The following is a 16,436-nucleotide window of genomic DNA, read 5'->3' as shown; positions in this document are numbered from 1 at the left end:
TTTCATTCTTATGCTCCTTCCTGCTAGCTTTATAGTTTTCCAGATCTAGTTTTTTGAACATTTCGTAAGCTTTTCTTTTTTTGAGTAGATTTTCAACATCCTTTGTACACCCTGGATCCTATACCCTACCATCCTTTCCGTCTCAGGTGCAGCACTTTCCTATCTTTAATCAAGAGATCCACCGCTTTAGACAGCAGCCTTTTAGGTGGAGTAATACATGCCTACGTGTGCAAGTAATCTAATGTTTGGTGGACCTGTGGATGGTGAGGAGGGTTGTTGTAGGTTGCAGGAGGACATTGACAGGATGCAAAACAGGACTGAGAGGTGGCATATGGAGTTCAACCCATTAAAATGTGAAATGATTCATTTTGGAAGGTCAAAATTGAAGGCAGAATACAGGGTCAGATCCTTAACAGTGTGGAGGAACAAAGGGATCTTGGAATCCACGTCTAAAGATCCCTCAAGTTTGCCGCACAAGGTGATAGGGTTATTCAGACGGTGCATGGTGTGTTGGCCTTAATTGATTTCAAGAGCCACAGGGTAATGCTGCTACTCTATAAAACCACATTTGGAATATGTTCTGTTCTGGTCGCCCCATTATAGGAAGGACATGGAAGCTTTAGCGAAGGTACAGAGGAGAGGGTGGTGGTAGAGGCAAGTACATTAGGGGCATTTAAGAATCTCTTAAAGGGATGATAGAAAATTGGAGGGATAGATAGGTGGGAAGCTAGATTAGAACATAGAAAACCTACAGCACAATACAGGTCCTTTGGCCCACAAAGCTGTGCCAAACATGTCCTTAATGTTAGAGTCGGTTAAAAGTTCAAAACGTCATGGTTCAAAGATCCTGTACTGTTCTATGTTATATATAATTTAAACTCACAGCTCTGACATTAATTTTGAGTTACGTTCCCAATATTGACTGCAGAATAGCTTTTAGCAATGTCACCTTATAAATATTTACTATCCCAAACTGAACTTTTGCAGCATCTTGAAGTGGGTAAATTAACAATGAATAATGGAAACAAAGACTGAATTGAGTAACACACAGGACATACCTTTATTAGTGTTTCTGACTTAAATGAAAAACCTTTGAGATTGGTGTATTTTTAAAGTAGCAAAAAATTGCACCAGTCTTAAGAATTAAGGCTTAAATAATGTGAGCACTGAAACAGTTGTGGTATCATATAATGCAGCACGTAATAATTGTGACATAGTACTTAATATTGCTCAGAAATACTTTGTTTAAAAGTTAGTTTCAAATGGATACTTTAACCAAACTGGTTACTAAGCATAGTGAGGGACATTAACTTGGGCTGTAGCTATTGTCATGATGGTTTGTCTGTGCACAAAACTGCAAGAGTAGCAGGCTTTAAAATGCGATTATTGCTCTTTGAAAGCAAATATACCTAAGTGGTAAGTATTACAGTGAAAGAATGATATTCAAATGGTAAAAGCACCTCTGATGTCCCAAATGAAATGAAATTTACCTGTTAACTAATGCACAAACTCACACAGAAAAATAACCCAGTAAGCCCTTCTGTTTAAAACACAATATGTTGAGTGCTCTGTGAGAACCATTGCACAAATTAAAACACATAATAACAAAAAGGTAATAAAGCAGGCTGTATACATTTACATTAAAGACATTAATGTTCTATTACAGTATTTCAGGGGAACAATGATCATCAATGCAGATTTTTGTTCCTTTATGTATCTGTGACTAATTTCCTCATCCTCCAGCAACTATACAAGGAAGTGATGCTTGAAGCATCGGCCCCTTCCTGTACAATGTCCTGATTAGTGTTTGCCACTTTACACATGATGAAAATTAATAACTTCCTTGACTTTCCACGGTCATTATTTTCAGGAAGACTTTACAGGAGTGTTCTGACCATGACTGAAGTTAAATAATTGGGCACTTACATAAAGACAAACTAATTCTTAACTGTAGTTAACAATAAGGAAAAATCAGAAGTCACTGCGTGATTCTAGATAAAAGAAAGCAATTCTAACTTGTAATTCAAAGGACTGTTACTTCCTATGATGAACATATAAAAAATAATTTTAAATCTTGGATACAGCACCAAAGGCAAACACACACAATCTGCATGAACATTAGCGTTAAAATGATACACATACTACTGCGGAACGCTTTTTCTTAGCTCATTTGCATAACTTAACCTTAAACAACTATCTTTAGTGTCAAGGCACCACCACTATTAGCTGGTGAATGTGTCCTCCTTTTACATTAAAACACAAGGACCGCTTTATATTATAGTCCAATAAATCATTAGATGGTTCTCCTGTAACAAAGCCATCATGTTTTGCCTATTCAGAATGAAAAGCTGCATGCTATTTTACAGACGGAATATAAATACACAGGTCAGGGCTACTTGCAGCCTACTTGATAATTGTACAGCAATGCAAAAACAAAAATATTTAGTGCAAAACTTCCCCTTCCAAATAGAACTCAAATTAGAGTGTGGCCAGTGAAGATGCAACCACTGCCTATATGTATCAGGAGGAACAGGCATGGTTGAGTGATTGGTCTGGTCACAGGCATTGATTCGTCTGCCATTAAACCACGGTGCCCTGTATGTTCGACTGCAAAAAGCGAACACTGGGCAGCCTGAGGTCTGCTTTTCATCCTATGCAGCAGACCTCGTATTTGACGATAGTGATAGATTATCAGTTCTCCTTTCCAATCAGCAGTCCATTTTCACCTTCTCTAATGAGTTGCTTATTTTCCCCAAAGTCTTTTTGATACGTAATGCAGTGAGTCGCGCAGAAGGGTTTTGGTACCAGCACTCCTTCATCAGCTTGGCAAGAGCAGACAAAGTCTGAAACATAAATCAGTATTATTATAATTCAGCCCAGTTGCTTTTTAAAATTCAGTCACCTTTATCCCACACCTGATAAGACCATAAGACATAGGAGTAGAATTAGGCCATATGGCCCATCAAGTCTGCTCCACTATTCCATCATGTCTGGTTTATTATCCCTCCCAATCCCATTCTCCTACCTTTTTTGCTGTATATAAATGATTTCAATGATGGAATAGATGGTTTTGTTGCCAAGTTTGCAGATGATACGAAGATTGGTGGAGGGGCAGGTAGTGTTGAGGAAACTGGTAGGATGCAGAAGGACTTAAACAGATTAGGAGAATGAGCAAGAAAGTAGCAAATGAAATACAATGTTGGAAAATGCAAGGTCACGCACTTTGGTAGTAGAAATAAATGTGCGGACTAAACATTTCTCCCTGTTTTCTAAACAGGAAGAAAATCCAGGAATCTGAGATGCAGAGGGACTTGGGAGTCCTTGTGCAGAACACCCTAAAGGTTAACCTGCAGGTTGAGTCGGTGGTGAGGAAGACAAATGCCATGTTAGCATTCATTTCAAGAGGTCTAGAATACAAGAGCAGGGATGTGATGCTGAGGCTTTATAAGGCACTGGTGAGGCCTCACCTTGAGGATTGTGAACAGTTTTGGGCTCCTCATCTTAGAAAAGATGTGCTGGTATTGGTCAGAGTTCAGACGAGGTTCATAAGGATGATTCCAGGAATGAAAGGGTTATCATACGAGGAACATTTGATGACTCTGGGTCTGTACTCACTGGAATTCAGAAGGATGAGGGGGAATCTCATTGAAACCTTTCGAATGTTGAAAGGCCTAGACAGAGTAGATGTGGAAAGGATGTTTCCCATGGTGGGAGAGTCTAGGGCATAGCCTCAGGATAGAGAGGTACCCTTTCAAACAGAAAAGCAGAGAAATTTCTTTCGCTAAAGGGTAGTGAATCTGTGGAATTTGTTGCCATGTGCAGCTGTGGAGGCCAGGTCTTTGGGTATATTTAAGGCAGAAATTAATAGGTTCTTGATTGGACATGGCATCAAAGGTTACAGGGAGAAGCCCGGGAACTGGGGTTGAGGAGGAGGTAAATAAAAAAGAATCAGTCATGATTGAATGATGGAGTAGACTCAATGGGCCAGATGGTCTAACTCTGCTCCTGTGTCTTACGGTCTCAAGGTCTTTAAATGTTGGGAGCACACCAATGGAGCTGCTGTTTGATTCCTCATTCTCTTATCTACGTAATTGATGTTTGTTAATCCTAAGTTTGTTTCAATTATTTCTGGGTTTTAATATGAAGGTTAAAAATTCTGCTTCACTTAGGAATTACTGGCAGCAGAATTCTCTACTCTTGTTCTGATTCGGCTGATCCCAAGGGCTTCCAAGCTGCTATATTCTGCATTGTTCCTGTGCAAAAGGCACTAGTGTTTTTTTAGACGCAGGACTGATTGAAACTGAATAACATGGACAAAGCATCTCCACTCCATCAACAGAAAGCAGGATTTCCTGATGGTCATGCATTTTGATTCCTATCCCCATTCCCATTCCATGGCCTGCTCTTCTGCCACGATGAGGACACTTTCAGAATGAGGAGCTGTACTTCATATTCCATATAGGTAGTCTCCAACCTGATGGTATACCCATCAATTTCTCTAACTTCCAGTAATTTTTTTCACCTCTCCCCTTCCCTCCTCACCTATCACTGTCCTCTGTTGCCCCTCTTCCTTCCCTTTCCCCCACGATCCACTCTCCTCTCCTATCAGTTTCCTCCCCTCCAGCCCTTTACCTTTTCCACCTATCTGCTCACTTCGACCCACTGCCCTTCTACCTGGCTTCAACTATCACCCCCACTTTCTTATGATGTCTTCTTCCCCCGTCCTTTTCAGTACTAATGAAGGGTCTTGGCCAGAAATGTCAACTGTTTAATAACTTCCATATATGCTGCCTGGCCAGCAGAGTTCCTCCAGCATATTGTGTGTTGCTCCGAGTATGGACACAGCACTTCCTTTGCAAGAGCAACTGAAGGTGAACAACTCTGAAGAGTCTAGTGGTTGCTTTTTTCTTTCTTTGCTGGAATTTCTATGCCAGCCAATCAGCCAGTGCTTAGCCCCAGGACAGGGTGGAAATAACTAACATGATAGAATATAATTTTATGGTGACTGGAGGGAAGCATGGTGGGGTGGGGGGGAGGGGTTGGGAGGCCAAAGATAGGTTTTTCAATACCAGGGGTTCCCAATCTTTTCTATGCCATGGATCCCTACCATTAACCAAGGGGTCCATGGATCCCAGGCTGGGAACCCCCATGTGATCTCATAGAACACCCTGCAATGATATTGTATATTGTTATTCAAAACCTGGGGTATTGAACTCACTGGGTCAGAGAACCATCTGTTAGGGATATTTGGTCTTTGCTGTTCCACACATACAATTTTTCGCATATCTTCAAAGCTAGGGTCATTTGGTACCAGATCATAGAATGGAGGTTTATATTCTTCTGCAATCCCTGCAAAAGAAAAAAAACACATTTATTTTTAATTTGTATTTAGTTAGAGATACAGCATAGTCATAGATACTTCTGGCCCAAAAAGCCCACATCAGCCAACTACACCCATGTGACCAATTAACTTACTAACCCATACATCTTTGGAATGTGGGTGGAAACTGGAGCCCTCAAAGGAAATCCGTGCAGTCATTGTCAGAATGTACTATACAAACTCCTTACAGACAGGGTCTGAACTAAACCTAGATTGCTGGTGCTGCCATAGCGTGACACTAACCACTATGCTACTGCGCCATCCCAAATTATAATAACATTCAAATGAAATTTAGTTTCCACAAAGTAAAATTATCATTATATGCAAGGATGCCAGAAGTTTCTTCAGATACATAAAATGTAAACGAGAGATGAGAGTGAATATCAGACTGCTGGAAAACAGTGCTGGAGAGGTAGAGATGTGGGAGAGCAAAATGGCAGATAAACTGATTAAGTATTTTGCATCAGTCTTCACTGTGGAAGACACTAACAGTATGGTGGAAGTTCCAGGTGTCAGGGGTCATGAAGTGTGTGAAGTTCCCATTACTGGAGAGAAGGTTCTTGGGAAACTGAAAGGTCTGAAGGTAGATATGTCACCTGGATCAGAGAGTGTACTCCCCAGAATCCTGAAAGAGGTGGCTGAAGAGATCGTGGAGGCATTAGTAATGATCTTCTAAAAATCTCTTGATTCTGGAATGGTCCCAGAGGACTGGAAAACTGCAAGTGTTACTCCACTCTTCAAGAAGGGAGAGAGGCAGAAGAAAGGAAACTATAGGCCAGTTAGTCTGAACTCAGTGGTTGGGAAGATGTTGAAGTTGATAGTTAAGTATGTGGTTTCGGGGTACTTGGAGGCACATGATAAAATAGGTTGCAGTCAGCATGGTTTCCTCAAGCGTAAATCTTGCCTGACAAAGCTGGTGGAATTCTTTGGAAATAACAAGCAAGATAGACAAACTAGAATTGTTTGATGTGTATTTGGATTTTCAGAAAGCCTCTGACAAGGTGCCACAAATGAGGCTGCTTAACAAGTTGAGAGCTCATGATAATACAGAAAAGATTCTAGCATGGATAAAGCAGTGGCTGATTGGCAGGAGGTAAAGAGTGGGAATAAAGGAGCCTTTTCTTGTTGGCTGCCAGTGACTAGTTGTGTTCCACATTGGTCTGTGTTGGGTCCGATTCTTTTTGCGATACGTGTCAATGATTTGGATGACAGAATTGATCGCTTTGTTTGCAAAGTTTGCAGGTGATACGAAGGTAGGTAGAGGGGAAGGTAGTTTTGAGGAACTAGAGAAGTAGAGTTTTTTCCTCCCTGGTTCAGTCTCTTCCTACCTACATCCATGACACTAAACATGCTCTTGATTTTTTTCAATGATTTCACATTTCCTGGCCCTCATCATCTTATTTTCACAATGGATGTCCAATCCCTCTACACCTCCATCCCCCACCAGGAAGGTCTCAAAGCTCTCCATTTCTTTCTGGACACCAGACCCAACCGTTTCCCCTCCCCCACCATAACTCTCCTCCGCCTACTGGAACTTGTCCTCACTCTCATTCGGCTCCTCCCACTTCCTTCAAATAAAAGGTGTAGCCACAGGTAATCATATGGGTCCCAGCTATGCCTGCCTTTTAGTCGGCTACGTGGAATAGTCTACGTTCCAAGCCTACACTGATGTCACTCCTCCACTGTTCCTACACTACATCGATGACTGAATTGGTGCTACTTCCTCCACCAACCCGGAACTCGTTGACCATCAACTTTGCATCGAACTTCCACTTTGCCCTCAAATTTACCCGGTCCATTTCCCACACCTCCTTACCCTCTCTTGATCTCTGTCTCTATCTCTTCAGACACAATAGACAATAGGTGCAGGAGTAGGCCATTCAGCCCTCTAGCCAGCACCACCATTCACTGTGATCATGGCTGATCATACACAACCAGTACCCCATCCCTGCCCTCTCCCCATATTCCTTGACCCCGTTATCTATGAGCTCTATCTAACTCTCTCTTGAATGCATCCAGAGATCTGGCCTCCACTGACTTCTGGGGCAGAGCATTCCACATATCCACCACTCTCTGGGTGAAAAAGTTTTTCTGCATCTCTGTTCTAAATGGCCTACCCCTTATTGTTAAACTGTGGCCTTTAGTTCTGGACTCACCCATCAGCGGGAACATGCTTCCTGCCTCCAGTGTGTCCAATCCCTTAATAACCTTATATGTTTCAATCAGATCCCCTCTCATCCTTCTAAATTCCAGTGTATACAAGCCCAGTCACTCCAACCTTTCACCATATGACTGTCCCGCCATTCCGGGAATTAACCTTGTGAACCTCCACTGTACTCCCTCAATAGCAAGAACGTCCTTCCTCAAAATTGAGGGGTGACCCTTTAGAACAGAGGTAAGGAGGATTTTTTTTAAGCCAGAGAGCAGCAAATCTGTGGAAAGCTATGTCACAGACAGGTGGCCTAGTCTGTGGGTGTATTTAAGGTGAAAGTTGACTGTTTCCTGATCAGTCATGGCATCAAAGAATATGGGAAAAAGTGTATGGGGTTGAGTAGGATCTGGGATCAGCCATGATGTCAGGTGGAGCAGACTTGATGGGCTGAATGGCCTAATCCTGCTCCGATGTCTGATGGTCAAATATGAAAGCATGGATATAATGTTGAGGCTTTGTAAAGCACTGGTGAGGCTTCACTTTAATAGGTTTCAATATGTACATTTAATGTCAGAGAAATGTATACAATATACAACCTGAAATTTTTTTTTCTTCTTGAGTATTGTGAGCAAGATTGGGCCCTTTATCTTAGAAAGGATGTGCTGAAACTGGAGAAGGTTTAAAGGAGGTTTATGAAAATGATTCCACGACTGAACAGCTTGTCGTATGAAGAGTGTTCTCCGGGCCCATATTCACTAGAATTCAGAAGAATGAGGGGCGACCGAATTGAAACCTATCAAATGGTAAAAGGCCTTGATAGGTAGTAGGTGGCTGTCAGGAAGGGGAAAAGGGTTAAGGTACTAGTACAGAGTACCCCTGTGACAGGTCTCTGGCACAGAGTCTGCCTCTGTAACTCAGAAGGGAAGTGGGTGGGGGAGAAGAGGAGGCATACTGTGGTGATAGGGGATTTGTTTGTTCAGGGAACAGACAGAGGTTCTGTGGGCAAGAATGAGATTCCTGGATGGTAAGTTGCCCCCCCCCCGGCTGCTAGGATCCTGGATATTTCAGATCGAGTCCTCAGCATTCTTAAGTGGGAAGGTGAACAGCTGGAGGTCATGGACCACGTAGGTACCAATGACATGGGTAGGATGAGTAACAACGCGAGGCCTCACTTGCAGTATAGAAAGGATGTGCTGAAACTGAAGAGGGTGCAAAGAAGGTTCACAAAAATGATTCCACAATTTTCATATGAAGAGCTTCTGATGGCTGTGGGCCTGTATTCATTACAATTCAGAAGAATGAGGGGTGGCCTCATTGAAACCTATCAAATGTTGAAAGGCCTTGATAGAGTGCATATGGAGAGGATGTTTCCTATGGTGGGAAAGTCTAATATTGGATGATACAGACTCAGGAGAGGGGTGTCTTTTTAGAATGGAGATGAGGAGGAATTTCTTTAGACAGGGCTTGAGGTATCTGTGGAATTCTTTGCCACAAGCAGCCGTGGAGCCCAAGTCTTTATGTATATTTAAGGCAGAGGTTGATGGATTCTTGATCAGTCAGGGCATGAAGCGATATGGGAAGAAAGCAGGAGACTGGGGCTGAGAAGAAAATGGATCAGCCATGATGAAATGGCGGAGCAGACTTGATCGGCCAAATGGCCTAATTCTATTCCTATATCCTATGGTTTTATTTCTGATCTGACAATCCATATTCATGGCATTATTGTACTCCCTCTACTGCAAGTTTTTTAAGATGGAACCCTCGCATCCACAGGTATGGTCCTACCACAGCACTATTTAATTACAGAATGACTGTTGTTAGTCACATGGTAAAATGTAACTTGCAATACAGGTCAGGATACTATTTCTCTCCTAATCACACGTGCCCGATTGTTAACTGTCATTATTTCATTACTAGGGATAGAGATTCCTCCAACCTTTCACCATTAATAAAAGCTGAAGTGAATGACTTCACACCTTCAGCCATATCCACTGCCCACATCTCACCCGTTCAATGAGTTCCTATTGATTATATTTCACTTGGTCTTCTCATCCAAATCATGGACAGTAAACAGCCAGGACCCCGGAGAATCCCTGTAGCACCCCACCAGCCACAACCACACAATGACCTCTTCGTGCTGTTCGATTTCCAATAAACAATCTTCAATCCATGTCAGCAGATTATTCCAATATCAGATTCTCAAATTTTATTTAATAACCTTGTGTGGCACCTTCTTGAAGACAACTAAAAGCCAAAACACACTCAGTCCATCTATTCCCTCCGAGCCTACTTGTACAACCTCAAACTAGTAGATTTATTGCACATCAATTCCCTTTATAACTTTATATATCTTATGTATTTATAGTTGTGCATTTTTAAACTGTGTGTGTGAGTGCAAAACAGGAACAGGCCCTTTGGCCCACAAAGTCGTGCCAAACCAGCTAAAAAGTAAATCAAAAAACCTCAAAATCTAATCCCTATCAATATAATGTCCATATCCCTACATCTCCCTTACATTCACATGCCTATCAACACATCTCTTAAAATGTACTTGCAACACAGACAAAATACTGGAGGAACTCAGCAGGCCAGCAAGCACCTATGGAAAAGAGTAAACAGTTGATATTTCATGCTGCGATTCTCATGTTAATGTACTTGCCTCTACTATACTGGACAGTGCATTCCAGGCATCCACCATTCGGGGTTAAAAAAACTTACAACTCACATTCATCCCCTTTGAACATACCCTCCCTCACCTTCAATGCATGCATTCTTGTATTAAACATTTCTATACTATGAAACAGATACTCTGTCCTTAAAAGGAATGCTAACATGGCATTTGCCTTCCTCACCACCGACTCAACCTGCAAGTTAACTTTCAGAGTGTTCTGCACAAGGACTCCCAGGTCCTTGAGACAAGAGCAAGGATGTCCTTTTGCATTTGTACAGGGCCCTGGTGAGACCACACCTGGAATATTGTGTACAGTTTTGGTCTCCAGGTTTAAGGAAGGACATTCTGGCAATTGAGGAAGTGCAGCGTAGATTCACTAGGTTGATTCCTGGGATGGCAGGGCTGTCTTACGCAGAGAGATTGGAGAGATTGGGCTTGTACACGCTGGAATTGAGGAGATTGAGAGGGGATCTGATTGAAACGTTTAAGATAATTAAAGGATTTGATAGGATTGAGGCAGGAAATATGTTCCAGATGTTGGGAGAGTCTAGTACCAGAGGGCATGGATTGAGAATAAGAGGTCAGTTATTTAAAACAGAGTTGAGGAAAAACTTCTTCGCCCAGAGAGTTGCGGAGGTGTGGAATGCACTGCCTTGGAAGACGGTGGAGGCAAATTCTCTGGATGCTTTCAAGAAGGAGCTAGATAGATATCTGATGGATAGAGGAATCAAGGGATATGGGGACAAGGCAGGGACTGGGTATTGATAGTGAATGATCAGCCATGATCTCAGAATGGCGGTGCAGACTCGAGGGGCCGAATGGTCTACTTCTGCACCTATTGTCTATTGTCCTTCTGCATCTCAGATTCCTGGATTTTCTCCCCATTTAGAAAGTAGTCCACACATTTATTTCTACTACCAAAGTGCATGACCAGGCATTTTCCAACATTGTATTTCATTTGCCACTTTCTTGCCCATTCTCCTAATCTAAGTCCTTCTGCATCTTACCTGTTTCCACAACACTACCTGTCCCTCCACCAATCTTCATATCATCTGCAAACCTGGCGACAAAACCATCTATTCCATCATTGAAATCATTTATATACAGCAAAGAAACAGTGCTAACACCAAACCCTGCAGAACACCACTAGTCACTGGCAGCCAACCAGAAACGGATCCTTATTCCCACTCGCTGCCTCCTACCAATCAGCCAATGCTCTAAGCAAGTTAGTAACTTTCCTGTAATATCATAGGCTCTTAACTTGGTAAGCATCTTGTCAAAGGCCTTCTGAAAGTCCAAATATACCACATCCATTACACCCCTTTTATCTATCCTACTTGTAATCAACTTAAAGAGTTCCAACAGATTCATCAGGTGGGATTTTCACTGAAGGAAACCATGCTTACTTTGTACTATTTTGCCCTGTGTCACGAAGTATTCTGTCACCTCATCCTTGACAATCGACTCTAACATCTTCCCAAGCACTGAGGTCAGGCTAACAGGTCATTAATTTCCTTTCTGCTGCCTTTCTCCTTTCTTAAAGAGTGGAGTGACATTTGAAATTTTCCAGTCCTCTGGCACCATGCCAGAGTCCAATGATTTTTTGAAAGATCATTTCTCATGCCACCACAATCTCTAACGCTACCTTTTTCAGAACCCTAGGGTGCTGTTCCTCTGGTCAGGGTGATTTATGTACCTTTAGGTCTTTCAGCTTTTTGAGCTCCTTCTCTCTTGTAATAGTTAACTGCACCCACTTCTCTTCCTTCACAAACTACAACATCAGGCATGCTGTTAGTGTCTTCCACAGTGAAGACTTGCAAAATACTCATTTAGTTCATCAGCCACCTCTTTATCCCCCATTATTATTTCTCCTGCCTCATTTTCTAGCGGTCCTATATCAACTCTCATTTCTCTTTTACTGTACTTGAAAATAACTTTACTATTCACTTTGATATTATTTGCTAGCTTGCTTTCAATTTCATCTTTTCCCTTCTAATGATTATTTTTAGTTGCTCTGTGTGGGTTTTTAAAAACTTCCCAATCCTCTATCGTCCCAATATGTTTTGCTTTGCTCTAGGCCCTTTCTTTTGCTTTTACAATAGCTTCCCTTGTCAGCCATTGTTGTACTATTTTACCATTTGAGTATTTCTTCATATTTGGAATACACGTGTCCTGCATCTTCCTCATTTTTCCCAGAAACACACACCATTGCTGCTCTGCCGACATCCCTGCCAGCAGCTCCTTCCAATTTACTTTGGTCAATGTCTCTCTCAGACCACTGTAATTTCCCTTACTCCACTGAAATACTGCTACATCAGACTTTACTTTCTCCCTGTCAAATTTCAAGTTGAACACCATCATATTGTGATCACTGGCTCCTAAGCATTCTTTTACCTTAAGCTCCCTAATGGCCTCCAGTTCATGACATAACACCCAATCCAGTACAGCTGTTCCCCTCGTATGCTCAACAACAAACTGCTCTAAAAAGCCATCTCTTCGGCATTCAACAAACTCACTCTCTTGAGATCCATTACCGACCTGATTTTCCAAATCGACCTGCATGATAAAATCTCCCATGACAACCATAACATTGCCATTTTGACTCGCCTTCTCTATTTCCTGTTGTAACCTGTGGGCAACCTTCTAGCCTCTGTCACTTTTGAACTGCCAGCAGTGTCCTTTTACCCTTGCAGTTTCTTAACTCAACCCACAAGGATTCAACATCTTCTGATCCTATGTCACATCTTTCTACTGATTTGATGCTATTCTTTACCAGTAGAGCCATGCCACCACTTCTGCTGACATTCCTATCCCTCTGATACGTGTAACCTTGGATATTTAGCTCCAACTACAACCATCCTTCAGCCACGATTCAGTGATGGCCACATCATACCTGGCAATCTGTAATATTGCAACAAGATCATCCACCTGATTTTTTATACTACATTCATTTAGATACCACACCGTGAGTACCGTATTTGCCATCCTTTCTGATTCTGCATCCCTAATGATTTTATACTCGGTCTGTTGGCTGCAACTAAATCCCATCACTTGCCTGCCTTTCCTGACAGTCTGACTGCATGCTATCTTTACTGTTTACCATCCAAACTATCACGAGTCCCTTCATTCAGGTACCCGCCCCTCTGTAAACCCTACCCAACAGCTCTAACAAACCTGCCCACGAGAATATTGGTCCCCCTCGGGTTCAGGTGCAACCGGTCACTTTTGAATTGGTCAACCTCCCCATTAGAGATCCCAATTATCCAAGAACCTGTCACCTCACCCCTTGCAGCAGTTTCTCAGCCATGCAGTTATCTGCCAAATCATCCTATTTCTACCCTCACTGGCATGTGGCACAGGCAGTAACACAAAAATTACTACCTTCTCAGCTTTCTACCTAGCTCTCTAAATTCCCTTTTCAGGACCTCATTGCTCTTCCTTCCTATATCGTTGGTACCAATATGTACCAAGACATCTGGCTGCTCCCCCTCCCTCTCCAAAATGTGGATGCGATCTGCAACATCCCTGACTCTGGCACCTGTGAGATGACATACCATCTGGGTATCCCGTTCACATCCACAGAATCTCCTGTCTGTTCCCCTCACTACTGAGTCCCCTATCACTACCGCTCACCTCCTCTCCCTCTTTCCCTTCTGCACCACGGACCCATGCTCAGTGCCTGTAACCCGATCCCTGTGGCATTCCCCCCAGGAGGTCATCCCCCACAAAAGTATCCAAAGCGATATGCTTGTTTTTGAGGGGAATGTCCACAGGGGTGCTCTGCCCTAACTCCCTACTTCCATTTCTCCTGACAGTCACCCAGCTACTCGCCTCCTGCAACTTCAGGGTGACTACTTCCCTGTAACTTTGATCAATTATGTCCTCGCTCTCCCGTATAAGCCAAAGATCAGCCAGTTGCTGCTCCAGATCCCTAACATGGTCTTCAAGGAGCTGCAGCTGGATGCACTTCATGCAGATGTAGTTCCCTGGGAGACTCTGGGTCTCCCAAGATTCCAACATCTGGCACAAAGAGCACACCACAGCCATTTAAATGGTACAAGAAGAGAGGAAAAAAAGATAAAAAGGAAACCTTAACAGACACTTTACACATAGCTGAAGCCTCCTTTGAGCCAAAGCCCGTCGCTTCTACTCTCGCCACTGGTCTATTACTGACAATTACCATTCAGCTTATCCTTCTGTTCGTAGAGCTCTGTTGATGCCATTGTTAGGCCCCATGCAATGGACAAACACCCTCAAAGCTCCCTCTTAAAATAACCACTGCAAATCTGTGAGAAATACCTCTTAGTAGAGCACTGTTGATGCCGCTGATAGGCCTCATGCAATGAACAAAGACCCTGGAAGCTCCCTTTAAAGATAACCGTCACTGACCTGCGAGAAATAGCTCTTCGTAAAACTCTGATGCCGCTGATAGGCCCTGTATTTGTCACACATACTTTGAAACAGTGAAATGCGTTGCTCGTGTCAATGATAACACAGTTCGAGATGTGCTGGAGGCAACCACAAGTCTCGCAATGCTTCCAGTGCCCACAACTTACCAACCCAAACGCATAAGTCTTTGGAGTGTGGGAGGGAACTGAAATACCCAGAACAGAGAAAACAAATCCCTTGCATACAGCAGTGGGAATTGAACCCCAAACCTTAAAGCTGGCACTGCAAACCATTGCGGTAACCACTATGACAGAATTTTCGAAGAATACAACCAGTTAACACCAGGATGTTATGCAACAGTATTTTCTCTTCAAGTAATTCACTTTTCTTAAAATTCCAATTTATTGTGACGACTAGTAACCAAAATAGTTTTAGTGATTGTCGTAATGCTCACCGTTACTGAATGTTCTTCTCGTTACTTCCCACAAAACAAGTCCAAATGCCCAAATGTCCACACGTTTGTAGGCATCAAAGCAGTCAACTTGAATGGATTCATCGAGTACTTCTGGAGCCATGTAACGCTTGGTGCCCACTTTCGGATTATTTCCAACATCTAATTGATTATTGGTCTGTGAATGCATCACTGCTAATCCTACAAAGAGAGACAGGTGTTTAATACAATTATCATAATTTAGATCATAAAACACTCGCTCACAACCATTAGCCCCTACCAATAACTGTGGAAACCCTGCCATAAACCATAAAATATAGGAGCAGAATTAGGCCGTTCAGCTCATCAAATCTGCTTTGCCATTCATTAGCTGATTTATTACCTGCCTCAACCCCATTTTCCTCCCTTCTCCCTGTAACATCTGACACACTTACTAATCAAGAACCTATTAACCTCCACTTAAATAGACTTGGTCTCCACAGCTGTCTGTGAGAGAATTTCACCACCATCTGGCTAAAGAAATTCCTCCTCATATGTCTTTGCATTGAGGCTGAGCCCTCTGATCCTCGACTTACCCATTACTAAAAGCATTCTCTCTAGGTCTTTAAATATTCGATATGCTTCAACGAGATTCCCGTCATTCTTCTAAACTCCAGTGAGTACAAGCCTAGAGCCACCAAGCACTCCTCATCCATTTACCCTTTCATTCTTTTGAATATCCTCTGGACCCGCTCCAATGCCAGCACATCTTTTCTTAGATAAGGGGCCCAAAACTGCTCACAATACTCCAACTGTGGTCTGACCAACACCATATAAAGCCTCAGCATTGCATCTCTTGCTCTTACATTCTAGTCTTCTCAAAATGAATGCTAACATTGCATTTGCCTTCCTCATCAGCAATTCATTTAGTCCTTTTCTTCAAAAGTGCTAATAAGGTGACACTTTTAAAAACTCACCAAGATCAGCAATGCAACAGTGCAGATTTTTTTTAACTAAGATATTTTTGCTTTTCAAATCCCTGTGAGCAATTGCAGGTTTTCCCTCAGTTCCAAAAATTTCATTGTGGAGGTGTACCAGTCCATTGGCAATAGACAAGGCAAAATTGAGGCAGACCACAGTATCCACTGTGTTACGCTGCAAATAGTCGTAAAGTGAACCATTTTCATGATAATGAGTGATGAGCCACAGCTGAGTGCTCGAATTCCTCGAAGTCATATCTGACGCAATGAAACCTTCAAGAAAATCAAAATATTTACAATCACTAACAAGAACATGAAACAAGGTATAAACATAAAAATTAAGGCATAAAGAGGAATCTGAATATATAAAGAGTGCAAGGCCAAATGCAAACTACCTTTGCATCTGCTGTACTCATTGCATTTTAAAAACTGCT

The 16,436-nt window shown here is 42.4% G+C and overlaps 1 protein-coding gene across 3 annotated transcripts in view; it reads right to left on the bottom strand.

Moving 5' to 3' along the window:
• Positions 1 to 1,036: 1,036 nt before the first annotated feature.
• Positions 1,037 to 16,436, bottom strand: part of acvr1l (activin A receptor, type 1 like) — a 65,194-nt gene continuing 49,794 nt past the window's right edge. For all 3 annotated transcript variants that reach the window (XM_059958438.1, XM_059958439.1, XM_059958440.1), the window contains 4 exons: positions 16,000 to 16,275; positions 15,047 to 15,244; positions 5,219 to 5,349; positions 1,037 to 2,843 (listed from right to left, as the gene is read on the bottom strand). In XM_059958438.1, coding sequence (XP_059814421.1) covers positions 2,709 to 2,843; positions 5,219 to 5,349; positions 15,047 to 15,244; positions 16,000 to 16,275 — 740 coding nt within the window. In that variant the 3' untranslated portion in view covers positions 1,037 to 2,708. The remainder of the gene's footprint in view (positions 2,844 to 5,218; positions 5,350 to 15,046; positions 15,245 to 15,999; positions 16,276 to 16,436) is intronic.

The sequence above is a fragment of the Hypanus sabinus genome, unplaced genomic scaffold (assembly GCF_030144855.1).
Source record: "Hypanus sabinus isolate sHypSab1 unplaced genomic scaffold, sHypSab1.hap1 scaffold_1029, whole genome shotgun sequence".
NCBI classification, from domain to species: Eukaryota; Metazoa; Chordata; class Chondrichthyes; order Myliobatiformes; family Dasyatidae; genus Hypanus; species Hypanus sabinus.
This window is presented reverse-complemented; position numbering and strand designations above follow the sequence as displayed.